The 27,879-nt window shown below is 43.9% G+C and overlaps 2 protein-coding genes across 4 annotated transcripts in view; one reads left to right on the top strand and one right to left on the bottom strand.

The window, feature by feature from the left end:
- Nucleotides 1-1,409, bottom strand: part of LOC113968605 (transcription factor Maf-like) — a 9,912-nt gene extending 8,503 nt beyond the window's left edge. Inside the window, exon 1 of the mRNA XM_027685299.1 lies at nt 64-1,409. Within this exon, the coding sequence (XP_027541100.1) occupies nt 64-601 (538 nt within the window). The 5' untranslated portion in view covers nt 602-1,409. The remainder of the gene's footprint in view (nt 1-63) is intronic.
- A 330-nt stretch (nt 1,410-1,739) lies between these two features.
- Nucleotides 1,740-17,103, top strand: LOC113968596 (actin cytoskeleton-regulatory complex protein PAN1-like). 3 transcript variants are annotated; one of them, XR_003534576.1, is made up of 3 exons: nt 1,740-2,132; nt 4,285-4,434; nt 4,938-6,766. XR_003534576.1 is itself a non-coding variant. In XM_027685288.1 (2 exons), exons 1-2 carry the CDS (start codon nt 1,847-1,849, stop codon nt 16,154-16,156), a joined length of 399 nt encoding a protein of 132 aa, XP_027541089.1. In that variant the 5' UTR covers nt 1,740-1,846; the 3' UTR covers nt 16,157-17,103. The 3 variants fall into 3 exon arrangements, 1 of the variants encoding a protein (XP_027541089.1); XR_003534577.1 differs by having other exon boundaries at nt 4,265-4,434; XM_027685288.1 differs by lacking the exons at nt 4,285-4,434; nt 4,938-6,766 and adding an exon at nt 16,044-17,103.
- The last annotated feature ends 10,776 nt before the right edge of the window (nt 17,104-27,879 follow it).

Genomic DNA, 27,879 nt, shown 5'->3' with positions numbered 1-27,879 from the left:
ACCACCACCACCACCACCACCCGCACCACGGCGGCGGCGGCGGCGGCGGCGGCGGCGGCGGGCGGTGGTGGTGGTGGTGGTAGTGGGGCGCGCCGCCCTGCGCCGCCGCCGCGGCGATCACCGCCGACACCACGGCGGCCGCCGAGCCCATCTCCTCGGCCGGCACGGAGCCGCCGGCGGCCGCGGCCAGCTGCTGCCCTCTAGCATAGCCATCGAAGGCGCCGGGCAGCGGGTGGTGGCTGCTGTTGATCAGCGCCTCCACCGCGTCCTCGGGGCTGAAGCCCAGCGCCTCCGGGTTGAGCTGCTGCGGGTACCCCGTCATCCAGTAGTAGTCTTCCAGGTGGGTCTTCTGGTCGGAGCCGGAGCCGGGGCTGGGCGCCGAGAAGCTGGGGGACGGGGGCACGGAGCTGCAGGGCGTGCTCATCGGGGTGGAGGAGAGCGATCCCCCGGCGATCAGGCGGCCGCACTGGCTGATAATGCGATCGGTCTCCACCGGCTCCTTTTTCACTTCAAACTTCATCAGATCGAAGTCATTAACATATTCCATGGCCAGGGGACTGGTGGGCAGGTCGGAGCTGCTCATCGCCAGCTCTGATGCCATCCTTTTGCTGCCGAGAGTCCTCCAGAAAGGGTGCGCTCCGGGAGCGAGGGGGCTGCTCTGAGTCGCCACCGGGTGAGCCAGCTTGATTTTTGGCGAGCTCCGCTCCGCTCTCCTGCTCTGCCTCCGCTCCGGTCCGCCCCGGCGGCTCCGCTCCCGCTCCGCGTTATCCCTCGCAGAGGCTCCGCTGATGCATCAGAGCGCGGGGCTCTCGCTATTCGCCTTTTGCATAGAGGGTTTTTTTTTCTCCTCTCTCCCTCCCTTCTCTCTCTCCTCGCTCTCTTTCGCAGCTCGCGAACCGCAGCTGGAAGTGTTAGCTGGTGTTGTTGCGAGTAAATTTGTTGTTGTTGTTTTGTTTTGTTATTTTTTAACACTTCATGGTGCCTTTCCTCTGGGCTCTCTCGTGCAAAGTGCAGAGCGAAGAGAGAGGTTCATCGGGGGAGGGAGGAGGGAGAGAGAGCAAAGGCGAAAAAAATTTAAAAAAAAATCAGAGTCTGTATCGCAACCAAAATAATAATAACAATAATTAGAAGAGTTAAAAACAAAAAAAAAAAAAAGGAGAGAGAGGAAAAAAAAACACACAACAACTCGGCCTCAAAGCTACAGCAAGAAGATGAAAAATATTTAAAGGTTTGATCCGGCAGGAGAGTTTAAAGCATTGCGGGGTTTTATAGCGCCCCTGACGTCACACGGGACACGGGCTCGGGGCTGGGCCAATGGGCGCCCGCCGCCCGGGCTCATTAGCATAGGAGTATAGCGACAGGGAAACTTTCCGGGCTGTCAGTCAGGGCTCAGCTGACTGTCAGCGCCCGCTTAACCCCCTCCTGGCCGCCGGGGCCGCGCCTGGGCACGGCACGGCTCGGCACGGGACGGGGCACCCGCCGGGCCGCTCCTCCCGCGCCGCACCGGGCGAGCGCCCTGCCCCGGGGCGGGCTGCCCGGGAGCTGCCCCTGCCCGCCCGCACGGGCACCCGAGGGCGCGGGGGAGCTCCGGCCGGCCGGCAGGAGGGAGGGAGGAAGGGGGAGCGCCGGGCGCGGCGCCCCAAGGGGAACCCGGCGGCGCCCGTGGGGGAACGGGCGGCGCGGGGGCAGCGCGGGGCTCCGCCGTGCCCGGCGCCGGTACCTGCGAGCGGACGGGCGGCCCTTCCCCCGGCCATCGCTCCCCCGCAGCGCCCCGCGCACTTATTGATTATTTCGGTAGGGGAACGGGGCATCGATCCCTCCGTTCCCTTCCCCAGCCCACCCGGAGATGCGAGAGCCCCGCAAGTTTGCAAGCCCCGCGCCGCCCCCCCCGCCACCTCTCCCGGCGCCGCACTCGGCTTGCCGGCCCGGGCTAATTAATTTAATACATTTAGAACTAATTGTATTTACTTTCGTCTCCCCATCACCTCCCACCTCACCCCCCCCCCCCTCCCGTCCCCCTTTCCCCTCCGGGAGGGGGCTGGGGCCGGGCCGGGGGCCGTGGAGCGGCAGCGGCTGGAGAGGAGCGGAGCGGCTTCGGTTCGAACCTCGACAGCGCCATCTCTCGTCCACAGGTCAGTGCCGAGCGGCCGGGCCAGCGTGGGGACGGGACGGGACGGGACGGGACGGGCCCCCCGTCGGGGCGGCGCCGCCCCCGCAGCCGCCGCGGTCCCGCCCGGCCCCGGCTGCACCCGCCGCCTCCCGCCGCGGGACCGGGGAGACCCGCAGCCTCCCGGGCTGCCAGTCTCGATTTTCCGACCGGGCTTTATGGGAATATCGATAGAATTAAAGTTACTTGTAATTCCGTGATAAATGAGATGTCTCTAGTAAGTAAGATTAAGTGCGGTGCTATAAAGTTGTTTATCTGAAAAGTAATTCTCAGAAACCTGACTTCTGACACTTGGTCATATATTAAACCTGCTTCTTGAACATTGTACTTCAAATCCTCCCTTCTCCCCATGCCCGGTCCCTTCCCCCTCGGAGTTTGCTATTTATAACCCCACTCAGGGTATCACTCTGTAGGTGCGGGCAAGGCTCTGGGTGATTTTTCACCAACTGTGAAAGTCATCATTTGCAATAGCCAAAGAATCTCTGCTTAGGAAATAGCACTTGGCGAGTGGATTTACGAATGGATAACATCTTCTGACTATGCCATTATCAGTGTGAGTGCCAGTACTAACATCTGAAAGTCATACAGCATGTACTGTTCCTGGCAGCTAAAAGAGGTAGGGCATACTGCGAATTTAGGAAGATAACCACATCTAGAAATGATCACAGTGGCAATTCTGTAAAGATAAAAAATGCTACCAACATCTCTAACAAAAATTAAAATAACAATTCTACACGGTCCCAAAACACACCCGCACACACAGAGCCGTGGACATCTGCTGGCTTTATCTTACAGATTGCGATTCATGACAAAGTTAATACAAGTTAACTACTTGGACTGGCTTTCCTATTTCTTCGCTTTGTTGGAATCAACAGAACTTCCAGGCTCACGGCATAAATCCCCTCAGGACAGTCCAATTCCCTGTATTTGTTTTTTACCAGAGCAAGATGAATGTGGCACTGTATATCACTTAACATGCTCACCTATGAGAGACATTTATGTGTGCCAATATTTTTAAATGAAAAGGTTATGGCGTTTCAGAATGTACAGTTGTAGTATTTCCCATTCCCGTGTGGTAGAAGGCTGTGGAAATGTGGCTCCAGCCCCATAAAATAGTTTGTTTGGATGTGAGGATTCAAAGTGCTACATTTGCAAACGAGTAAATTTCCTGAGTAAACTCTGAACTCTAGACAAAGAGTATGAAATTGTGTGAGCTAATGGGGGCCGTCTCTTAATTGATACCAATGTAAGCAAGTGCTGCAAATTAATTGAAGCTCTGACCTACCAGAACAGCGAGTAAAATTATTAGTTGTACAATATTGTTCTTGTGTGATTGTTACACAGAACTGCTGCACCAAAATGTCTCTACTGTTCAGCGCAGCAGAGAAAAAAAGATTATTAGCAATTTTTGGATAACCTTCAGAAGCAACATTCTCCTCCCTACACTATATAATTCTCATTTTAGTAGTATTTTTCTTTATTATTTGGCTATTCACAATGGGTGTCTAAACATTTACAGTCCTCTATTAACAGTGTTTCTTCCATAACAATCACACACTTTCATTTCAATTAGAGCTATTCAGTCTTCAGTTTTTCCACAATTATCGCAGGCCAATTCCCTCAGACTGCTCCCTTTTCCCAGCACTGTTTGTAACAATCCTGCCCTGAGCCAGGCAGAGGGAAAACTCCACCATCCCTCTCACAGCCTCTTGCTCTGGCTTGTTTTTAAGCATCTCTGTTCGACGACGTACCGTGGAGCCCTCCTTGCTCCCAGTGTGCCGCTGACCTGGTTCATAAGCCTCCAAACTAATGTATATTTACTGTGGGAGAGTTTTCTGACAGATCGTGCAGGGGGGACGTGAAACATTAACTCCAAATCCACTGGGGTCGGCCTGCTCTGAGCACGCCAGCAGCTGAGGCAGGAACTTCCACCGCTGGAGTGTGTGTGCGTGTGTGTCTATACCCAACACACGAGACTGAGCAGAAACGAACGTGCAGGTTCTGTGTTATATGGACTCAGGGTGTAATTTGTTATAACTTAAACACATATCAAGGCCAACACATTAAGTACAGTTACTGCTCCTTTTGTTTATCTAGTGTCTTATTTTATGGTGCAGAACTAAACAGTGTCCGCTGAATTTAACTACGAAACCAGCCAAATTGATTTCAGAAAGACTTCTTCGGAGTAGCAGAGTGATAAGGCATAAACTGCTCCTAGGTGCAGTGCTAGATAAATCCTTTTAACAGTCTTCAGATCAGTTAACAGGGTAAGTAAATCACATATCACTGTTAGCAGATTTATGGGAGAGAATTAATAGAATCAGACGAGATAATCTGGTAGGGATAAAATTGCTGAGGAAACAGTCCTGCCTTATATTGGAGAGTATGAAACAACAGTCTGATTACTGGGAGTCGTTATGGATTGGTGAATTATGAGCTAAATCATCATAAGAGTAATTCAGTATTTATTAATTCTTTTCTCTTTAAACAACTCACAGACGCAAATAAAAGCCTCTCTCTCTTTGAAGACACATTCTTTATATATTTTTATTGGATGTAATTTACTATTTGCATTACCTGTATTTACTTCATAATTGAACATTTTGCATTCAAATTTATGTAATGCATAATGCTTGAGAATATATTTCTCCCTTATTAGCATAAATAGTCACTTACCTCATGAATTACTAACAAAGTTTATCTGAAAATATAAGTATATTTTTTATTAAGTGGAACACAAACATATGTACAATAAATTCTGATTTGCCAGTAGTTGTTGCAGAAACATAGAACAACCCTGTATCGGAGAAGAGGGAAAAGAAGCAGCAGCGAAGAAGCAGAATCAATTACTCTGTGTGTATATGTGACAATAATTTCTTCTGTCAATGTTTTGTTTATTTTTAATAAAGGGCGAGTGACTCAAAGGTTTGCTTTAGAAGGAGCAGATGAAAAAGGCTCTCCACAGTGAATTTCGTCTTTCTTCCCCCCAGTATTTTCCGATGGACTTTTCTCACTGGTGCTGTGCCACTGCAGCCTTTGCTCTGGTGTTGCTCCTGCTGACCCGCTGCACACCATGAATGGATGCTGCTCTACACTCACTTTCTCATACATTTCCCTTTTTCACCTAATCCTGTTTTTATGCTTGGTTTTACATCCAAATCATCAATATAATTTAGGCCCATTCTGCAGTACTAACGCAGCCTTGCTTATTCAGAGAAAACCCCAACCCTATTGACTTCAAAAACGGTGGGATTGAATCCTTGATCCCATTGAAACCAATGACAAAACTTGTATTGATTTCAGTGGAAGCAGGATCAGGTCCTTGATGTTAGCAATTTGTTTATGTCAGAGGGCTGATCCTACAAGAAATGAAAGAAAGCATAGATCTGCTGGTAGGAAATCAGGTCCGCTCCCCAAAATTCAAAGGCAGAATTCCCAGTTAACTTGTGGTGGATCTCCTTTACGCTCGGGGTTTATCATCGTGGTATGGAGTGGTAGGACGCCTGTGTAATTTTGTCTGGATGCATGAAGCTGGTCCTCCTGGGAGCATTCAAATGAGCACATCTATAAATGTAGCACAGCAAAATGAGCTACTTTTGCCACTCTCGCTTTTCGCGAGCCCGGTACAATCCATTTCTGTGACGACAGTTTTCTGCCCCATACGCATCCAATACTGCTCTTTTATTTTAAGGCTGAGAAAATCTTCCCTTTAAACTCATGCTGAGCATCAAATTGGACTCCACTTGCAGCTGAACATCTTGGCTGTCTCTTCCTTTCCTCCATCAGCTCCAGTATATTTTATGTAGAATTCTCTCTGTTAATGAAACTTGCTTCCCCTCTCTCTTCACTTTCCAGTTTTGTATTAGTGTTACCGAATCCACCAGACTTGCCGCATTTCAAAACTGTGCAAAAAGGGAGGAAAATTGTTATATTTTCCTATACAGTCTCCTATTTGGCCATTCTGCACAGACCCTGAATATGCAACCTATTTTCATTTCTCTGTACAGTTTCTATTGCTATATTAGAAAAAAAAAAGTAGCTTGAAAAGTCAGCCTTAAACACACATCTTGGTTGCTTTTGTGTTGCATCCAAGAGGGCTTGTGTTTTAGCTCTAGAAATTGTGAGGTTTTAGCAGCTGCTTCGATTTTCTTCCCCTGGAAGTGCCTTACAGTCACTATGAGGAAGACGCAGCATCGGTGCTACACCTGAGTGCGTGAGTTTGCTCTGTCTACCCTGAGTCCTAATGAAGTGTCGGCTTTTTAGCAGTCAGAATATTTTCATTGCTCGCTTATAACATTCATAAATTGCTAGAAATACTCCAAATAACTTTGTATGATCCAGAAGCAGTTTCTCTACCTGGAGGGAAGACAGCACAGAGGTGTGACTGGAAAGCTGCAAGTGACTCTTAAGACGTGGCTAAAGGTTGGTGTCACCAGATTTGCACTGTGCTTGTTTCATGATGCATGTCCTAGTTTACTAATTTTCATGAACAGCTTTTGCCCAAATGTAAAAATCAATGAAGACATTTTTGATACTATAAACCCTGTTTATTTAAAAGAAATAAAAACAGAAATGGCAATAAAGATTTTTATCAAGCTTTATTGGTGGGATTTATCATTTATAACTTGGGGGATCATGTTCAGCTATACGATGTGGTGTTTGCTCTGAATTTAGCTGAAGTGGGTAAATGGAGAACCTGGTAAAAACTCCTGCACAAATTAATCTGAAAACTCTACAGAAGCAGAAAACTAGCATTAGTTAAGGAAGAGAATAAAGCGATTACATTAATGTTATGTATCTGAACCCTCCTGATAATGTCCTGTAATATGCACGCTGCATTTGTATCTATTTGAACTCAGAAAAAATTATTGCTGCTTTTCTCCCTTTCTGCTCTGCATTAAGTTGTTTCAACAGTAAGAATGGTTGCAGTGGCAGTAGGAAAAAATAAGTGAATTTTATATGCTGCCTCTTTCTTAAAGTCACCCTTCAGTAAGTGGTGAGGAGGGGAGGGCACGATTCTGACATGATGTTTTGACGTGTAACTGTGAAGGTTGAGATGGTCTTTATTAAAACCTGTGAACTTCAGTAAATTTTAAACAAATCTGTGATTTAATGTCTTGAAGTGCAAGATGGCACAAACTCATTAATTTTTGGTGATAAACTGCGCTGCATGCGATGGGCTGAGCGCCACGCTCTGGACTTATTCCCTGTAAACAGTAAAATACGATAACTGCTTAAAGTAACTGATGGGGTCTTTAGCAACACAAGGTTCTTGGCTTACATGACCTAAAAAGGTTCATTATAACACAGGAGGGCTGGCGTCGAGCCCCGCGGCTCTGGCAGCTCTGTGCGGGGAGGGTCACTCTGGGCGCGGGGAGGGAGGTGTAAAAGCGAAGCCAATTCCAAGCGGCAGCTTTTCCCCCGCTGTGCGCCCGGGTGGCGCTGGTAGAAACGGCTCCGGGGCGTGCAGGGGGAGAGGGATCGGGCCATAAAAACTTTGCACGGCAGCAGTAAGAAGAGACACTTGGAGATGGATGGAGGGCTGGTGACTGCAGCACAGACAAGGAGGGAGTTCCGAGCCCTGCACCCCCAGGCAGGACCTCTGTTGGTCCCCGTCCATCTAGGGGCAGGCAGAGTGCTTGCCCACACGGCAAAGATGCCTCAGACACGAGGAGAGCTGTCGGATGAAAGGTGGTTGTGAGCGCAACGAGTTATAAACCAAAACCCTGGATGAGCTGTATGTATAAGAGCACACAAGGATCTTATGTTACCTCCAACCTTTAATTATCTGACTGAATCTGGCCTAACCTGCTTATCTTCTGAGCATTACTCATTAGACTCTGGCAGGAGGAGGTGCCAGTGGAATACAGGACAGGTTTGGAACCAACACCTTCGCCAGTTGAACTGGCAGGAGTTGAATCTTAATCATGGGCAGAAATGGGGAGGGGAGGGGGGTGAATGGGGGAGGTGTTTCCCCCTTCCCAGTCTGTCCCTCCATAATGGATCCAGATGACTCCAACTCCTGCCCTCTCCAGCCAAGGTAAGCCAACTCCCATCCCAGCATTCCCCTCCCATTCCCCAAATTCAATAGCCCAACTCCACCTATGGTTAAGGATGCCAGGTTTGAGTTCTGTGGCAGGAGCTTGGCTGCTGGATCTGTCTTCTTGAGTATGGTGATATAGCAGCATCTGTCAGAAAATCTATGTGAAAACAGTACCCGTGCCAGCAAATGGAAACTGTAGCTTTCTAATCAGCTACATTTGATTTGGTTTGATATATTTAACTTCTTTTTTCTCCCACGATTGGCAAATGTGTTATTCTTCTACAGAAATAAAAACAACCTGCAATTTACTGGATTGCTTTACACAGTCTTGGTGCAAAGAAATGTATGTCATTATGACATCTGATATCTTTCAGTGTCATTGTCTTCACCATGTGAGGGATGGAAAGTCTATTTATTTCCCCCTACTCCATCAGAATTGGTTCACTGTTATGGGGGTGCTGGGCAGACCCCGTTCAAATTTGTCTCCATCCGGAGTCTGGGTCATTCGGAAACTCTAATCCTTAACTAAAAGGAAATTATAAAAATACCCATGAAATTAATTTTCACACCTGCAGTTGGAATTAATAATGGCAACCAGAGTGGCATCCTATTTCAGCTCCCTTGAGGTGACTAACAGTCCTGGTCATTAATATAATCCCAACCACCAGAGGAATTCACTGTCTGAGGGATCTACCATGAAAAACAAATGATCCCCAGAGCTATGCCTGAACAATGGAAAATGGCTTTAGTCATGTATTAGTCATTTTATCACAAGATTGTATTTTTGCACTGGGAAGTTTGTGCTCTGATATTAAAAGAGAACAGAACAGAACAACAGCATTTGACTTGGTAATTTGCACACAGGGTTTGATTATGTTTGAGCTTCTTCGCTTTAGAAGGATGTGTGTAAATGACTAAGAGCAATAAATGAAGTCTTCTAAGTGTGAGGCTTTCTCATGCAAAGTTCGCCTGCATTTATTACTGTCTGTGCTTAGCACCAGTCCTGCATATATCTGTTGGTGATGCTTGTAGTTCATCTTGATAAGGGAGTGGCCTATTGCTAAAATGCCGCTTGAATTTTCCCGTTTCTGCTTTTCTGCCTTAATTGCAAGGGATGAAATGTGTCAAGTGTCTGCTTCACTCGGCTGGGAATCACGGCACTGCCTCTGCAATTTCCCAGCCTTCAAAGATGACATGCAGCTCGCAAACTATAAAGCTAAGCGACTGCTCGGTGGCTCTGAGCTGCCTTCAAAAGGCATTTGCTTCTAGCAGTGGAGCAGCATTAGGACTTCAAGCAGGGCACAGAATAGGTGTGCACTCGAATCCCTTAGCGGAACCATCTTTCAGAAGGAGTTTCTCTAATTATGTTTATTTAATCCTGCCCTAATGGCCCCACGTGATATGCTCTGAGTGTCTGAAATGTTTCAGCTTTATTCTCCCGTGCTCTAAAGACCAGGTTGGATTGTGGCAAGCAAAAAAACTGCTCCCTCTGCCCCAGGAGCCATCTGCTCAGGGTGTTAGCACATAATCACATATAAAAAAGTCTCTTGCCTCTTCTTAAACATCTCATCTTCTAAGATGTTTTTTAAGACAATACAGACCTATCACACACTTAATGCACGTAGTGTTCTGGGAGACAGTAATAGCCTCATGGTGCTGCTGAAGAGGCCTTCCTGTACATGAAGTTGCTTAGTTCCATATTGACTATGTCATACAAAGGGCCTTAAAGTTCTATAGCAGTGGTGCAGCACATGAATTAGACTTAGAGAGAGAGAGAGGGAAAGAGCTGGAGATACCGACTTGTCTCCCTGTAATTTGTACAGAGATTTCAGCCACAGCTTTTTCCTCTCCATTTAGAGCAGTTACTAGGATCAGTTACTGTGAATGTAGCTTGTGTTATTCCCTGTGGAGTAGGAGACAGGTAGGGCAGTTTCTCTCTTTATTCTTTCTGTCCTCTCTACAGATTTACACCTTTTATAGCTGTTAAGGTAACTACCAAACTACTTAGAGACTGGCCTCGTGCAGTGGCAGGCTAGCACTTTCTGGTGTTAGTTTAGCCCCAGCAGGTTTAGATTCCGTCCCCTGCAGTCTCTTCTAACAGGGATTCATTTTTTTATCTGCCTGAAATTCAAGGTTCAGCCTAAAGTTGATTCCAGCAGCACTTGGCTAAGTCCTTTTGTAAGAGATGGTCCAAAATCAAGCGTAAAGAGCCACTAATAAGAGGGGTGATATACCATAAGGTTCCTGTAATTTTCCAGATGACTCAAATAGCCTGCTATTAGTAAATCTAGCCTTGCAAATTTAAAGGAAAGATATCCATCATGCCACATTATTCTGCAAGTACAGCTGGGAGTGAAAGGCCGACTGTAGCTGGATGGGCACTGTCTCAGTGAAGAATGGGGATACCCACACCTTCATATCACCAAAATTAAACAAGTCAGTACAAAAAGGTCCACTTAACTCCACAAAGGTCATGTAGTGCCTTTAGTTTCATGGGTCAAGCTACCACATTTGAACCCTGATGCCTGGTCACTCCACTGCTACATAACATTCCTGGTATTAGAAAGAATTTGCACCACCGTGTCAGCTCAATCCAGCAGTTGCCAGCTGCACAGATTAATTTTTAACCTCCTTCTCATTTTCCAGGGGTAAGGCAGATGAGTAAACACTTCACACCAAGCCTAAGCTGGGCAAACTGTTGTTGGATCAGCAGAGGTGACAGTTCCTGAGGGTCCATCCTTTTGTCTCCCAGACCCTCCTTCTTGATTTTTCTGTCTTCATAGAAGTTTCATTTTGCCTGCTGGCCAGACAACCAGCATGAATCCCTCTGATGCCTGTTTGCAGCAAAGGTGCTGCAAAGCTGCAGTTACTGTAGCAGAGGAGGGCTGCTACAGGATTTCCTCAAGGAAAAACAGAAGTTCAGTTTCAGGCTTCTGGTGGGTTCTCTGAAAGATAACTAAACTTTGCATACATCATTATCTGCAACTTGATCTTGGGGTCAGAAGTACAAGCGTGCAAAGAGTCTGCATAAGCGAGAACAACACGTAACCCCCTTCGTTATCTTCACTATCACCTGCTTCAATAATACCCAGGTTTGGAGAGGGTCATCCTACTTTTTTAGACTCAGATGGCAGCTGGCAGGGATAGAACCAAGGCTTCCAATCAGGAGCATTGTCTTCTTCACCATTTGAAACATAAAAACGGGGTTAGATGTCCTGAATGTTAGTCCTGCAAACCCAGGCTGGGCATCTGAAAGCCAAAGATCCAACATTGACACCTAGACTGAAAGTCTAAGGACTAGAACGCAGTAGAAAACTATCTTTCACTAGTTAGCAGATAACTAATGATGCTACAGAAGAATTTTGCCTTATTTGAGGTTGGATAAAAGCAGAGGAATTTTTTCAGCATTTGTCCCTTCATTTGGGAATTTCAACTAATAACTCTCTGTCCTTCCTCTGTTTCACAAGTCCCCTGATTAATATACTGGGATGTGTGAAAATATTGTTTTGACTTATAGCCAGAGCTGCAAAGTACAAATCGAAACTTCTTTAGAGGCTTGGAGTGGTTGGGGCAAGGGCAAAATTACAGAAATGAAGATGAGATGTGGGAGACTTGCTCTGAGGAGGGAACACGTGTAGCACATTAATGCTCTTCAGCATCACCAGCCAGCTAGTAGTGAACAGATATAAGAAAAGTGCTTAGTACATCAGACTTTCTGGTTAGGAGCAATTTTCATCTCCGTGCTTCCAAATTAGTAAGATATGAAAAAAATATACAGTGTCCTGGATAAATGTAGCTATTGGTCTCTCCAGAAAACCAAGCAGAAAACTCAGGGATGGGACATCAGTCAGGCAAGCAGGCTGCAGGACAAAATTAAGAGGAAAAGAGTGGTACCTGGTACTTAATTTTACCTCATTTTAGGTGTTCTTTCTTCACAGTTCATACTGACAGTTAATTATGTATTTCTGGAAAATATAAGAGCTGGTTAGGAGGACGGAGATGCCATCTGATTCCCTTTGACTACCAAGCCCACATAAAGCATGTGCTGTAGAGGTTTAATGAAACTTTTCATTAGGACAGAATACAGACTGTCCCACTGTACAGCACTCACGAGTGTCCAGTCATGTGCAATTCAAGGACTTTGTGGTAAACACAACATCTGTAACACAGAACAATTAAAGTCATTCTCGCCACAGCTGAGCTTGACTCGTGCAGTGAATGTTGTATCAAGACTGTGATGATCTGACGGTTTTAGGAATAAACTTTTCAAAGAAGAGAAGACATTGATAAAAAATTGAGGTGCCACAGAAAAGGCCAGATGTTCAACTTTTAGGTCTTTAAAGGGCATGCAAATTTTTTCTCATGACTGAATGTGCATATTACCCATTGATGTGATCACTTATGCATCCAGCTCATCATCTGAATAGGCAAATATCCTATCTTCTGCAGCAACCACACTCAGAATTTAATGCAAAATTCATTCTTTTTGAAAATCACTCCCCTAGAACACAATGGTAAATCATGCACGATGAAGTGATACAAAGAGAAATGCTGCACCCCTCTTCTGAGGTCTTTATTTCTTTTCTCTAGAAAAATGTCTCCACCTTGATGCTGAAAGCCACAATTATTATTTCTTCATAGTCACACTGTGTCACTGCTCAGTGGCTCACATCATTGATTGGGCTCCATTATGCTAAATTCTAGAATGCCCATAGAGCTAAATATAAAGCAGGGGACAACAGATACAAAAATAGACGTGGACCACAAGGTAACCATGAGCCACAGTAACAGCCTGCAGTAGATTTGTCTTCCAAAGGTGCAGTGAAGCAGAGCTGGAGTGAGTCAGTACGTGACAGAAGATCACAAAGGACAAAGGGTTAGTGGTGTTCTCACATCACTGAATTACCACCATTGAAATAATTATCCTGCACCATTCTAGGTGACACGACAGCTTTCATGTAACCCATGAATGAATGACGTGCAAAAATGAGGGTTCTGATGCCTCATGATAAGCTTACTTGTTCTTTTTTTTTCTTGATAAAGGTAAGATTAGTCTCCCAGGAAGTCAGTTCTCAGCTCTGCCATGGCATTTTGACTTGCCTGTCATTTCCTGGCAGATCCAACTGTTATGGAGTTCCTTGCTCATTTCCTTTCCAACCACGCAATGTTTATAGTTATCAGGTTTGAACAAACAGAACAAATTGAATTGCAGATGATATGTAATATAATATAATATAATAATATACATGAAATGCACTTTACATTTGTATATCAGCTTGTTAGCAGCAATACTGACCTTAACAAGGATCACTTAGAATCCCATCTCCAGGCACCAGCAACCTCAAGTCTCTTTGGTATGGAAAGATGCTTTCCATTCATATTATGACCCACTGTATTTAGCTGTCCTCTCATACACAACGACAGATGTATGTAAGAAAAGATATGTAGGAAAGCAAACCTGCCATGATTATCTGTCTCTAAAATGAAAGCTTACTCAGGAAGACAAAATACTCTTCCCCTCGCCAGGAAAACCTAAGCTATATTATGTACACAAATAACATGCCTGTAGTTTTGGTGCCATAAAACATAAATCATAATTTAGCCCTCTGCAAATAGCCTCTCTGCACTGAGCTGCTGTGCCACATTCCCCGAGGTCCACCTTCTTGGGAAGAGATGAGCAGAACTGGAGGAGGTGGTGAGGGGAACCGCGGCGCTCCTGGGGCCGATCTTTGCCCCTGCCACCCCACATCACTTCTACAAGCATGAAACTGGAAACAAGTTGGGATAAAATCTGAATGTGTGGGGTTTTTTTTCAGGTGGTGTCAATGCAATGCTTGCTTTCCTCTTTTTTAAAGGGTCGTAGGAATTCTGGATCCGTGTCAGGGCTGCAATCCCCTGTGCAGAATGGAAAAGGATTTTTAATGAAAACAAGCTTCAGTTGTGAATAGTTTAACACAGTGCCCAAGTGGTAACAGGATGATAAAGTTTTGATAGGCCTGGTATTGGCTTTTATTTTTTTAAGGGGGAACTCCTCTCTCACTAACAGAAAAAGCGTTTTTAATGCCAACATCAATATAAAGTGCTGCTGGGACTTTTATATCTTTTCAATATCAGGTCTGTGTTCAAGGAGCAAAAATAAATGCAGTGTTCACAACCATTTGATATTATAGCTGAACAGCTTTCAAAAAGCTCTTACCATGTTTTTATGCACAAAGTATGATTTGGAGATTGGGGATGGAAAATGAGGGAACTGGAGACGAGGGGAAGCTTTTAGTTAATTTATAGATGCTAGCTGAAATGTTTAAGAGCAATCTTACCAGGGTCACAAAATGGTGTGTAGATTGGGTTATTTTGCAAATAGCAGAATTTCTTCTTCTTTCTGTCTTTTCTTCTTTTTTTTTTTTTCTGGCAGCATCAATAAATTTGTTTGATGCACTTTAAATGTTTAATTAAAACATTATGTTAGCACATTTACTGTAAGTGATAAAAACACTTTGGAGGTGGTCTTAAAGCAATTGGTGGCTCTGAAATTGCTAGACATGCACTAGTAAATCAGATACAAAGTCCATAAATTGGAACGATTCTCTTTCAGGCCTGTGCCATTTCACAGATATTAAAGCTGCTTAATTTAATTCCTCAGTAATGTGGAATGTGTACAGCGGCTGATGTCACTTCTTCAGACTGATTGTTTAAGGTCATATAAACTCAGGCCTACAGAGCACAGGATAGAAATTCCCTCTTATATTAATACTGTTTATAATTCAGTTCTCCTTCAATCCCTTAATCAGAAAAGAAATGTTTATTGTGTGATATTGCTATAAAATAAGTAGGAATTGTAACGAGTATTTGAAAAAGTAGAAAAAATATACACTAAGTCACAGCTACTGGCACCAACTGTCTCCTCTTTTTAAGCAGCCTTGTTCAACTTAAAAGAAAAACTTGCTTTTAATGCAAAGCAGTCATTTTTATACATGGACTTCAACTCTATTTTGTAAAGTACAAAGTACAAAAGTGAAATTAAAGCTACTGTAAACTGTTCCTTGCAAATGACTTTGTTCCCCAGCAAGTGACACCGCCCTGTATTTACTAGATGAGATCTATAACCAACTGAAGTCAATGGGTGTTTTGCTGCTTCCTCCCATTAGAAGGGCTCATGCCTTTAGGAATTGCATAGGTAGCATCTTTAGCAATATGCAAAGGGATAGCATCTGCTGCTCCACCGCTGGTTTAATACCTGCATTCAAAACACAATAGTAATAAAAGCTTCAGAACAAATTATTACGATTGGCTTCTTTGCCTACGTTGGAAATCTTTACCGAATCAAATTAATACAGAATATAAATATCACAATTAGATTTCGTCAAGATGTGCAAAGAATGAATCTTTCTTCTACAGCTAAGAAAGTAGATTTTCTTGAGAAATCTCTGAGTCAGCATTTCTTGCAAGATGAACCTTTTTCCCCTTCCCCCAACAATGTCAATAGCTGAGAAGTCAATGATTTCCAAGGATGTCACGGATAACTTGCAATAGGAAAGGTAAAAGTTCACTCATTTTGATGTGTACATAACCTATTTCAGTCATCTTTAACAATATGTAACGTGAAATTCTTAGCATGGAAAACTTGACTAGATGTCATGTCCCCTACTCATAAAAAAAGCTGTGTGACAAGTTTATCCCAGGATGCAAGAGAAGAAATTAGCTCTGTTAGAGGCTTGACACTGGAGCAGCAGGAGCTCTTCATGAATTGCTTTGCTGCAGGAGCCACTGGGTAGATGGTTTCTTGACATGAAGGTTTCCATGGCTATGAACACTATTTTTTTTTATTCTTTGCAGTGTCTGGTACCACAGAGTCCTCACTCAAGGCTGAGATCAATGCCATGCAAGGGATAAAGCAGCAGTGCACAACACATGCTGATGCTGGTGATGTCAGAGGAGTGTGTTGGTGAAAATGATACTGTCATCTTCAGTGTGTTTTTAATTCATATCTGTTCTCTTTCCTGATGAAACCACGTTTTTACCACCAGCATGAGGTAGAATGGGTTTTTATCTCTCATGCATCAACTGAGTTATCAGCACGTTCTAATTACACTGTGTTGTGAGAAGCAGCAAGAGCACAGCTGGATTTTCCAATTCCAGATCTGAGGTGTCTGCAAGGCAGACATTTAAGAAAATAACTAGATACTGAGGCTCATTAGACCATGTAATATTTAAAGTGAAGTTGAATTTGTCTCATGAACTCTGTCCTGTGTGGTCAAATTCCAACTGTATGTCTGCCTGCCCTACTATTAATCACTTTTTGGATTAAGAGACAAAATCACCTCTCCAACATTCTTAAGCAAATGTGTGTTTTTTCCATAAACAAACAAAGAAATCAAAACTATTTATCTTAGCTTGTTGATTTGTCCAAGTTATCTCATCCTAGATCTAATGACTATCCCAAATATTAACAGGAAAATTTCTCTGTAACAGCTGCACCTATTTTAAAGACGTTATTTTCTTCAGTCTTCTGTTGTACTGGTTGCAGTCTTTAATGGTTAAAGGGTAGCAGAGGAGTACAGCCTAAGCAATCTCACCCATCTTCACCTGACCTACTTTAGATTCTCATAACTGTCAAAAGAAACAGAGAAACCAACTGTTGCCACACATAGTGAGGCCTTCATTAATAAACTCTGACAAAACCCCGTCAAGCTTTAAAGTCATTTTCAGCAGAAATTAATAGTGTAATAGAGTCATTTTCAGAAGAAATTAACTGAGTGCTGGAGTAATTTATGCCACCATTTCCAAAAGGAAGAATACTTGATTCTGTATTTGTAATAAAGAATATTCATAACTGGAAAATTAACCTCAGATGGTGGCAGTTCAAATTTGGTCATTGTGCTTCATATTAAAAAAAACCCACAAAACATTTAGTATCAAATACCAGCCCAACCAGAGTTTAAAGAGCCTGTATTGGACAAATATCATGAGGTGTGTTCACAAGTCACGATCTGTACTGTAGATTTTGATAGGGTATAGCTATCATATACATCCATATATATTATATAACATTTATATTTGTCATAGATTAAAATGCTCTGCTTAAACATGAATATTTGTATATAACTGAGCACATCAGTCCTCAAGGTAAGCTTAAGGCCCTCGGGATTTTTTTCCTTTATTTTTGTGGAAAACTACATTTTTAAACAGTTTTGATATTTCATAATATAGTTTGTGACAGGGCTATTTCACCATTCACGAACGTGGGCTGCGGTGTCATCACATAGTCCCTAACACTGTGTCAGTGTGAGTCTATGGAGAAGACATCAAGATGTCAACATATTCCGAAAGGGGAAAGAGTGTCAGTGCAAGTTTACTGAGACACGGTGGCATGTGAAGAGGAAGAAAAATGAAATGGTATCTGTGGTTGTACAACACTGCCAGACAAAGACACGCTCATCCCAGAAGCCTTTTAAGAAGCATGTGCAGTATTCAGGAGGCAGCAACCAGGTAATTGGGATATTTTCAAGTATTAAGGAAAGTTTAGCTTTAAAGAAATTTTCTGTGTTAAAATACCTGATTTAAAACCAGAAGTCTCACCGCAGTAAGAGCAGGTGATTGGAAAATGATGCAGTGATGTGTGTTAAAGAAGAGGGTAGATGAGCAGTCTATTGGGATGTGCACTACTGTCCTCCTAACCACCCTCCTCATGCTGAGGAATGTCTTGAGAGGTTTCCTTCCTGCCTTTTCCTGGTCACTGGAGTGTGCAGGATCCTCCTGAAGGATCTGCACAACACGTGGGCAGCTCAGAACAGCAGCCGGCAACACCAGGTAAGAGTTTCCTCCTGGAGCCAAAGGACCACACACACCACAACATCAGCACACAAACAGTGCTTGTGGTGCATGGTGGCACCCACTGATTTCACAGGGTTGGTTTGGGATCACTAAAGGCAGATTGAAGGGTTCATTTGTGTTTAAGCAGCTGGCCAAAGCCCTCAGGGATGCACAGCTCCACCAGTCTCTGCAAGGTGTTTGTCTTTCCTCACCCCAACCACGTTCCATAAAATATTCAGCCCTGCAACTCCCCTTCCCACGTGCTGCCTCTCCTCTCAGCTGTGCCAGGCATCATCCAGTGCTGTGAACAGGGTGGCTTTCTCTGGCCCTTTTCCTTGGAAAGGACACCCCACCATTTCAGGAGTGCACCTCTGCAGTGTTGAATTACATTTTTTTAGCCCAGACATCTGGAATGTATCATATAGAGGCCAGATTTGAGGAGTATCTTCATTTTATGCTGCCTGCAGGAAGGAGGAAGGCAGAGGATTCACATTACTGCAGCACAGATGAGCTCTAATTACTTTTTGTGTAATTAGTGGATGATGCAAAGGTGCATGTTAACTTATGGTCCACCAAAACCCTTTTTGACTCTCAGAAAGGAAGTCCCTCCATCAACATTTGTTGCATCAGAGCAAAGCTGAGGTGAAGGAATACAGATGCATGCTTGCTGTGACCTGAATGGGACCAGGTTTCCATAGGTACTTCCAAATTTTACAAAAGAAGCTTCTTTTCCTAAAGAGTCCTGAAGGCCAATTGTCTAAAGTGATTGAGGCACCTAAAATGCTAAGATTCAGAAAGCTTTAGGCCAGGGCAGGATTCCAAAGCACCCAGGTGCCACACTCTTACTTGTTGTGCCAAGATGTATCTAAATAAGGTGCTCTCTGCCCTCTCCCCAGCTGACAAATGGGATTCTGGATGCCCAACCACACTACTGGGTGTTGTGAAAATAAGAATAAAAGCCATACAATAAGTCTTACTGGATTCATTTATCAGTGCAAAATGGAAAACAACCCAGAGTTCAGCGCAGCCAAACAGATGAAAGATGCAATTGTCCTGACCTTGGGTGGTGGTTTTTTTCCCACCCTTTTGCTCTGTAGTGTGCTCTGCTTTCGAATGGAGGGATTTTCGTCATTACCACAGGCAAGGTCTCCTGGGCACGGAGCTGAGGCTGCTGCCGAGAGCAGCGAAGCCAAACCCACCACTGGTGCAACTCCACCAAAGCTCCCAGCCTCACAGAAGGGACTAATTTGGCCTTGTGTTTTTTGAATAAATTGTTAACTCTTCTCGGCATGAAGAAGTGATTATTGAAAAGTTTGCCTCCACATACAAATGCAAATGACAGTCGAAGAACACGTGAATGTTAATCTTCCAAACCAAGTACGTAGACAAATGCTAGTCATTAGAAACATTTCCGTGCATTTATATTAGGCTGTCCTCTAAAAGACTTTTCAGACAAATATGTCATCAAGATATTCAAAACCATGTAATCTTATCCAAAGTTTCATCTATCAACAGTACAGTTTTCATCTCTCGCAGCTGTGTGTCAGAATGTTCAGGCAGATTAGCCAGCTGATAGCAAGGGGGGAAGGGAGAGAGGGGCTCTGTCATCATCAAGAAATACTGCTGGGGAGAAGAGACTCTTGCTGTTGATTTTTTAAAAATCTCCCCAGGAACCCTTTCTGTGCAGGGATGCAGGGGATATTTGCAAAGACTTTAATTTTTTGACAGGAGTTGGTGCTTGCCCCTGCTCGCAGCCCTCCCCCCGCTTCCCCTTCCCTGCAGAGAGTAAGTTCTCATAACAAAAAACATCCTGAGCACGATTGTGTGTCTGGTGTCTGTGGCAAAGCGTCCCCCTCCACGGCAGATTAATTCACCAGATTTCTTGTGCCTTCACAGGCCTGAAGAGAACAGGATAAAGACCCAATCCAGATGGTTTTGAGTTCCAGCTGCACCCTTCACCTTCCTCAAAGGGCAAATCCCTACACAGGTTCCTTCTCCTCCCAGAGCCAGGGGGATCACTTGGGGGGGGGACAAAAAGTTTACCTTAACACTTTTCAGCGAATTCTGTAATTCTGTTGTTTCAAGGAGAGAGATGAATGGTGACATATATGGGCTTCTGATAAAGATGAAAAGAGATAGGACTAAAACATACAGTAAAGCTCTGTGAAATGATTCCCCAATACGATATTCAATATGATGCCACTGTTGTCTCTGAGACAATGTCTTTGAATCCATGCATATGAATTCGTGCATAATCTTTGAGTGTATTCATTTTTAAATACATTCTTTCAAGTGGATTTTAGCATTACTGAGGAGCTCTAGCTTGACAGCACTTGAAGAAAATGTTTTCAAAATTGGGGAGAGTGGGGAAGTTTTTCAAAACCACAGGAGAGCAGCAAGGACTTAACATCACTTAAAACAGGCTTGTGATTTTTCTGGGTATCTATGAAACCTCTTTTAGAAATGAAGCCTTAAATATCAGTGTTTGGTGACACAAATCGAGTACCTCGATTTTCAAAGTCTCAAGTCCAATTTGTGTCTGACTCTATAGAATATTCAACAACTCTGAACATCACCTGTCCCAGCAAAACCAACTTCGGGTTTTGGGATTACATTTTTCTTTTGTGCTTTTGACATGAAGGTTCCTCCCCCAGGGACAGACAGAAACAAGGACAGTGCTCAGCCGTTTGCCAGGGGCTCTGATTTCAGCTTGAAGGGGTATTTCAGCAGAAAGGAGTCTGCTTTGGTGGAGAATCCTGTGACATGGGCACCTCCCAGCACCAAGGTGTAGCCTGGTGTAGTCTGGTGTAGTCTGACTGATGTCAGTGTAGTCATCTGTGGGGATTGGGACACAAGTCACCAAAGCCATATCTGAAGGAGCCAACCACTAAGGGAGGCAGAGCTCTGTATCTTGCTCCAATTCCTCTGAGCTTATCTGGTTCCTTAACTTCAATACCAAATCAATCTTTTTAATGGGAGCATAATGGTTACCCTATTTCTGTAACTTTCCCCTCAGCCTTTGAAATGTGCTTTGGAACCACTTGACTGAAAAATAGTTATAGCACAGAGAAAGAGCTTTCCAAGCCAATATGGAGGTGTCCTGGAAAGGGGGAAGGAGAAGTTGCTTGTCAACTGAAACAAAACCCTTAAATGCAAAAGAAAAATTTAACATTACTGGAAATGTAATTCCTTAAGGCTTCATTTGACAAACCCTAATTTTAAACTCAAAAGCATTTTTAAAATACTTGTGTCGTTAGCTCCTTTCTTTGGAAAATTACCTTTGTTTCCTCTGAAGAGAAATGGAAAACAAGAGAGAAGTGGGGTGGGAAGGGGAAGACACATTATTTGATGCAACAAGACGTTGCTCCCAGCCTGGGGCTCGCTGTCCTCCCAGCAGAGCCCAGCCTGCCGGCTCTCTGCCCGGGCACACACGCCTGCCTGCCAGCCAAGGTCCACCAGGTCAAAAATCAGCTTTAGAGAGACTGCCCTGAGCTAGTGTTTACCTAGAGGAGCCATTGCAGCCTCTCAGGAAATAATCCACGTTTCCAAATGAGCCTGCGTGCCCAAATATTTATTTGCTAGTTAGATGGTAATGGCTCTAGAGTGGTTGTTGCAGTCTTCTGGGGGCACTGTGCAACTTGTACAGCTACTCAGGGTTTGTGTACCAGGTGAGGTATTAATCTGGTTAGCTGAAGTACTGTGGTCTGTCCACAGATCATTAATGTTGGCTCCAGTGCTGAACGCTGTTAACACATGTACTTCAGGGCTGGTCAGTCAGTCCAGTCCCATAGAACAGATCTTTAGCCCAGAAAGGTCTACAGACCTTTCCCAATCCCATTTTTTTTTGCTGGCCATGCTGCCAGACCAGCAGAAACCAGTGCAAGGCATGGGACCATGGGTGGAGGCTCTGGAGTTACGGCTTCAGCAGGCAAAGGAGGAGGAGAGCGAGTGATCTGCCAAAACAAGCATGGGTGGTGTGGCTTTCAGAAGACAGGGGGATCGAGCAGCAGGGAGCAGAGCTTGCTGGAGTGGTTTTTAAAGATGGTTTAGGAAACTGGCTTTGATTTTAACAGCCGGTTCTACCAACAGAGACCAAACTGCCCTCGGCACAGCTCTGTCCTTTTTCTTCGCCTACACACCACCACAAGCCACAAAGCACTCACCAAGACTGTATAACAAACTGAACTTCAAAAGACCAAAAGCCACAAAAAACATAATGTCCCACAAGAAGGGAGTAGGAGCATAAAGAGAGATAGTAGTAGTGATTTCCTCAGATTCCTTTCTATGAAAAGAGAGAAGTGGGCAGCCAGGAGGTTATGATACACTTCCACGTCTTTTCTCAGTTCTCAGAGCCTCTCCAGCTCCCCATAAGGGTACCCAGCTTCAACCAGGGGATACAGAAATACAAGGTGGGCTCAAAGTAACCATGCAGAAGATTTTTGCTTCCAGTGAGTGCTGGGAACCTCCTTCTATCCTCACCAGAGCTGTCTTACAGGGGCAAGCAAACAACTAATGGCAGGAGTGCTGCCCTCCCTCTGGCCATGGCCATCTCCTCTCTGTTCAGCTCTGAAGGACATCAACAGAATCTATGAGGACCCATTCTAAGGATGGGGTTCCCTCCCAGTCTTGTCAGCAAGCTTTTTTCTCGTGAGGGCTGAAGTCAAGGATGTGGCCTTGACTTTGCCTTTGCCTCCACTAATAGCAGCATGGAGATTCCATTGAGGAATCTGCTCTTGGAGGCTTTTTGGAAAAAGCTGCTTGAAGAACAAGGTGAGATTGCTGGGTGCACACCCCTGTCCTTGTCCTGCCACTGCCTTCAGCAGTGTTCACAGTCCCCCTCTCACAGGAGAAGAGAACACAAAGGCTGTTCTTTAGGGAAGGACATTTTTCCCCTCGTGCAGTTTCACTGCACCGGCAGTGTCACTGGCAACGAGCACAGGGTCATCTGCAGTTTGCACATCTCAGGCATAATCCAAACAGCTTTCCCCCAACTCATAACAGACAACATGTCCCTGAGATGGATTTGCCATTGGCTGGTTCCACTGCACAGCCCAGATTAAAACCAAAACAGGAAAAAACCAGCGTTGTGTGTAATCAGGGATGTGAACACCAACCCAGAAGTTGCACATCCCACACCAGACAAGCCAAGTCGTACAGAGATAACAAAAGTTCAATAACTCCTTCAGCAGATTGAGCTCTTGATTACTGTGAACAATCTGCTTCAAAGAGCTGCAGCCTTGCTGGTGGGGGGTTCATTCACCCTTCCTCGAGCCAGGAGGCCACCTCTGATCCTGCACCGTGGGCTGGGCAGCCTCCAAACACCCCCAGGAACTTATGAAGGTGCCTTCATCCTGGAAAGGATGTCTCTTCAGGCATGGTGAACTCAGCCTGCTTTCAGAAGGCTTTTCAGGCCAACAGAGGCACCTGAAGACTTAGAGAAAGATGACACTGCCAGATGGCACAGCCCAGGGAGAGGATGCAGTGAAGGCTGTGGGGGATGCGTACACTGATTTCTCCAAAGACTTATAACCACGACGAAGAAAGAAATAGCTCTTCCACAAGAGAGTCTGATGAGAAAAGTCATTTGCTACTGAAATGTAATTTAAAAAATGTATTTAATACCACTTAGCAACACAAGCCTGTAATACCCTCTTATCTAAACTGCTTGTGGATTACTTGCTTTTCACTTACTAACCTACCCACTAATTTCTCCAAAAAATAAAAATACAGGTCAGGCTTTTGCTACCAGATTTAGTTATTTTACTAGCAGACAAAGATGAGCCAGAATGGTTATCAAGAAAAATAAGGGGGGGAAAGAGAATTGGGAAATCTTAGACATTGTATTAAAACAACAGTTTTTAGGGTGTTTGATTTACTATTCAACTGTGCACAGCTGCTGCTGTGAGAAATAGGAAGCATGCCAAGGGAAAGAGATGGGGGAAAAAATTAACGGGTGGGGGAGGTTTGCAGAATCAACTGGTTAATGAGATATGAAATTTTTTATGAGTAAGCCCCTGCTGAAAAGCACTTGTTTGTTTGAACCAGCTTACAGCTTACCCACTGACACGGCAATTCGGGTTCTCTCTCCCAAGGACTTAATCACCAAATGCAAAATTTAGATAGCATTTGGGTTTTCCATGCACTAGTTTAGATTCTCTGTGCTCTCCCCTCCTTATCTTGGTGCAAGCTATAACCTGCTGGGGTCCTGGCACACGTTTTCTCCTCTCTGCAGGCTGCAGTGCTCTGTGTGAAGGGGAGCACTTTCCACAGGGAGGGCAGTAAATGACTCGAGTCCTACCGTGGCTTAGGGAGGAATCTCAGCAGGGTGAGGTAAGAGATGTGGGTTTGAATGCCTTCAGGAGAGGACAGGAGGAAAGCAGTGCTCTCAGCATCCTGCCTCTCCCAGGCTGGTCCCATCTTCCCTGCAGCCCTTTTACAGGGCAGAGAAGAGCTTTCCTTTCTCCAATTCTAGGGGAAGGACCAAGTTTCAAATATCCATGGAAGATGCACAACCAGGATTTTTTTTTTTTTTTGCACAGCCAGGATTTTTTTAAAGAGGAAAGCTCTCTGCTTGGTCCTGAGGAAGACCCCTAACTCTTTTAAAAATCCATACCTTCACTTGGCATTTCCTATAAGACCCCTTAGGCAGTCCCCTGCTGACTGTCCTCATCTGTATGAATCCCATTCCTGGGGACTGAGCACTTTGCAGGCACTTCACCTGGAAACCTAAGCACTAAAGTCAGGATTATTCAGCACCCTGAATTTAGGAACTGCTCTGCTGCCTCTTAATCACTTTTCACATAACCTAACCCTTGTTTTGTATTTCAAGTAAAAAAATACTTCAATCTCCGCAGAACAAGCTTGACTTGTTTGCAATAATTTCTTACATTATATTTTTCTCAATTTCTCCTGTGAGTATTTCTCCTGTCACACTTACAAATGTCTTTGCCATCGCTTGGAGTTTTTTTTGTAAGTATCAAAGTTTCAACAATTTTTGAGAAAAATAAATGTCCCAAATTCTCTAAAAACAAAACACAAACCCTGAGGTGTAGAGCTTAAGTCTGTACCAAAGCCTGGTCTGTGACATTCCCCATGAGGAGTAGGGAACTGGCACCACCAGAAGTCCTAGATTTCATCTTGGTTTACTCATTGGTGAAAATCTGATGCTGGAGAAACTTTTCAATCTGAAATGTTCGTTTGCAATTGATTGATAAATTTACCCAAAACAATGTTTTATTGTCATGTAGATTCAACCATATCTGCAGCTATGAGGCAGCTAATAGGCTTGGCCCCGGTCTACTCCTAATGATATTAATGAAGGGTTCTTTTCTAGAACCTGTTCAAATAGAAAGCATTTAAACTAAGGGATTAAAGCAGTAGGCAGTGGTCCTTTAGAGCAGCACCCTGTGAATGACCCTGTTTGCATGTGCTGCCTGGTCAGGAGAATACCCATTGTGTCGGCACTCCAGAAGACCTCACTGTAGAATATGAGACTTGAGAAATCATTTATGGGGTCTTATCTTGCATACCTAATTGAGATGTCAGGCCACTGCACTTAAACTATAACTTGCAGACTAATTAAAGACAACAACTTAGTGCTTACCTAGGGATTCAGGGAGACTGCATGATGACCCGTTTGTGTTGTAAAGAAAGATTAAACAGACTGAACTAAACAATGTCTGTATTTTTCTGGTGATGCCTGATTTGGGGGAGTAATCCCGCTTTATCCCCAAACATAAATCTTTTTGTTATTTAGAAGTGTATAACCTTATGAACCTTTTCACCTGGCTTTGATGTCCTAACAGTTACTAGCCTTAAGCTTTCTGTTTTCCTGTTTTATCTTTCCCTGAATTGTTTCCAAGCTGCTATCTGGTTAGTGGGATAGCCTCACTTTTCTGCAGAGAAAATAGCAAATCAAACAAATAAAGTTTTATATATGGTTTGCTTCTTTTCATTTGCATGTGCATGTTGTCTTCTAACTCCAAACTCTGGTCCTTGTGTTGAATAACACTACATGGAATAATCTGAAAACCAGCAGATCTGAAATGGCAAGTTAAAAGCTTAGGGGTCACTGCTGGGACAAGAGGATGCAGGAGGCAGTTTTCCTGTCTTCGTGAGGATGATGATGAGGCCTTGACTTCACGTGATGAGGAAGGAGGGAGGCAGACAGACAGACACTAAAAATAAAAAGCAGTTTATTTGACAGTGTTATGAGGAGGGTAACTGGAGGCAAACATTTGACACTGACACACTGGAATGCTGTAAAAATTTAATTAGATGGGTACATTAGTCATAGTTGTATTAGGGGGTTCATACACTACATGCAAAAATGCTTTCTCCAGTACAAAAGAAATATTTAAGTCCTTCCTGTAAATACCATTTCCCTCATTATTGGGAAATGTAGTCTCGGTGGGACCATTGACCATGTCACTGTATTTACAAAAGTATGGTTAGAATGAGATTAACAGCATTTATGGGAAGGGTTTTCCTACACAGGGAATGATACCTATTATATAGGCAAGGCTGTGTAGTCGAGTTGCAATGAAGGAGGCATATGTGGCTGCTATCTGGTTTAATGTAGGATTTACTTCTATGCTATTAAACTCTCTTTAATAGCCTCATGTTCCCTTATACAAGGGCTATTGGTGAGCTCAGATACATTGAAGCATGTCAAGAAGTCCTACTGCAATTTTGCCTGCCCCTGGAAGCCATTGGGGTATGTTTTATGGCTTCACAGCTGTCCCAAGGAGAGCTCGACAGACTTGTTCACTCAGTCTGGGTAGTTTAAAAAAAAAATCACAATTTGGTCCTTAAAAGGTGATCCTTTGGGACTAGGTTTATTTGGGAAGTTCATCTGAATCCAGTGCAGATCACTCTGGTTGGGGCATCTTGTAGTTCTAAGAATGTATCTGCATGACTCTGATTAAAATTCAATTTCGATAACTTGCAAGATTGATGGGTTTTCCTAATTTTTAAGATCCAAAATCTTGCAGGGATTTACCTAGATTTCAACTACCCTCTTCTACTTTGCGGTGAATCAGTAAACTAATTTAGTCCAAATATTTCCCACATGGTCCATATAAAGAACTGGATTACTGTGGGGCTGCTCCAAGGACCGCAGAATCCAAATCTTTGCAGAAAAGCTTTGGATGTTGAGGTGGTAAGCTAGTTCCTAAACAAAGAATAAGTAAACCAGTTAGAAATCACAATTGAAAGGATATGCTCAGCTATACTGCTGCATACTCACAATGCTCCCTGCCTCATAGAATGTACTTGTGTCTTTTGTTGGGAAAAAAAAAAGCATATTTCAAGTAATTTGAAAAGATTTCTTTTCACAAAGCCCTGCAGAAAAGGAGTTTGGACCATTTCCCTTAGTTTTCTTTCCCTTCAGCTTTACTACATGTGGAAAATAAGATAACATTTTAATTTGACAATGTTCATTTAGTAGTAAATAAGCAAATAATTGGTCGTGTTTTATTTTCAACAGTGTTTCAGTTGTAGCACCACGTGTGACATTCAAAAGTAATTATGAGATTGAGATACCGGATAGGAAAAGGATAAAAACAAAGGATGACTCAACCAAAATCATCTAATAGTTTGTCTTAATCAGTGTTTGGATTGTTCTGATGAATTTGATATCAATGCTACAGAAAAGGAGAAGGCTATACTAGTGATCAGTTCATTTCCCAGAATTCAGTGAATTTTCAGAGGATACCATTGTCTGCAATTACCTATAAGCACATAAAGAAGGAACATGTATAACTTCTGAGCAAGCCAATTGTAACCCTAGAAAATCCCACATGTAAATACCAGGAATTTATGTTGGGGAAGGGTGTGTATGTGTCTCTGTGTGTGTGTC

This window comes from Neopelma chrysocephalum, unplaced genomic scaffold (genome assembly GCF_003984885.1).
Source record: "Neopelma chrysocephalum unplaced genomic scaffold, ASM398488v2 Primary Assembly neopelma1_68b, whole genome shotgun sequence".
In the NCBI taxonomy this organism is placed as follows: Eukaryota; Metazoa; Chordata; class Aves; order Passeriformes; family Pipridae; genus Neopelma; species Neopelma chrysocephalum.
Note: the sequence above shows the minus strand (reverse complement) of the source record. Positions and strands in the feature narration are given on the sequence as shown.

Bases quoted from the DNA above. Each gene is read 5' to 3' on its own strand.
- LOC113968596 (XM_027685288.1), top strand. From the start codon at position 1,847: ATGCGAGAGCCCCGCAAGTTTGCAAGCCCCGCGCCGCCCCCCCCGCCA. The intron at 2,133-16,043 runs GTCAGTGCCGAG...TATTCTTTGCAG, and splicing joins GCGCCATCTCTCGTCCACAG to TGTCTGGTACCACAGAGTCC.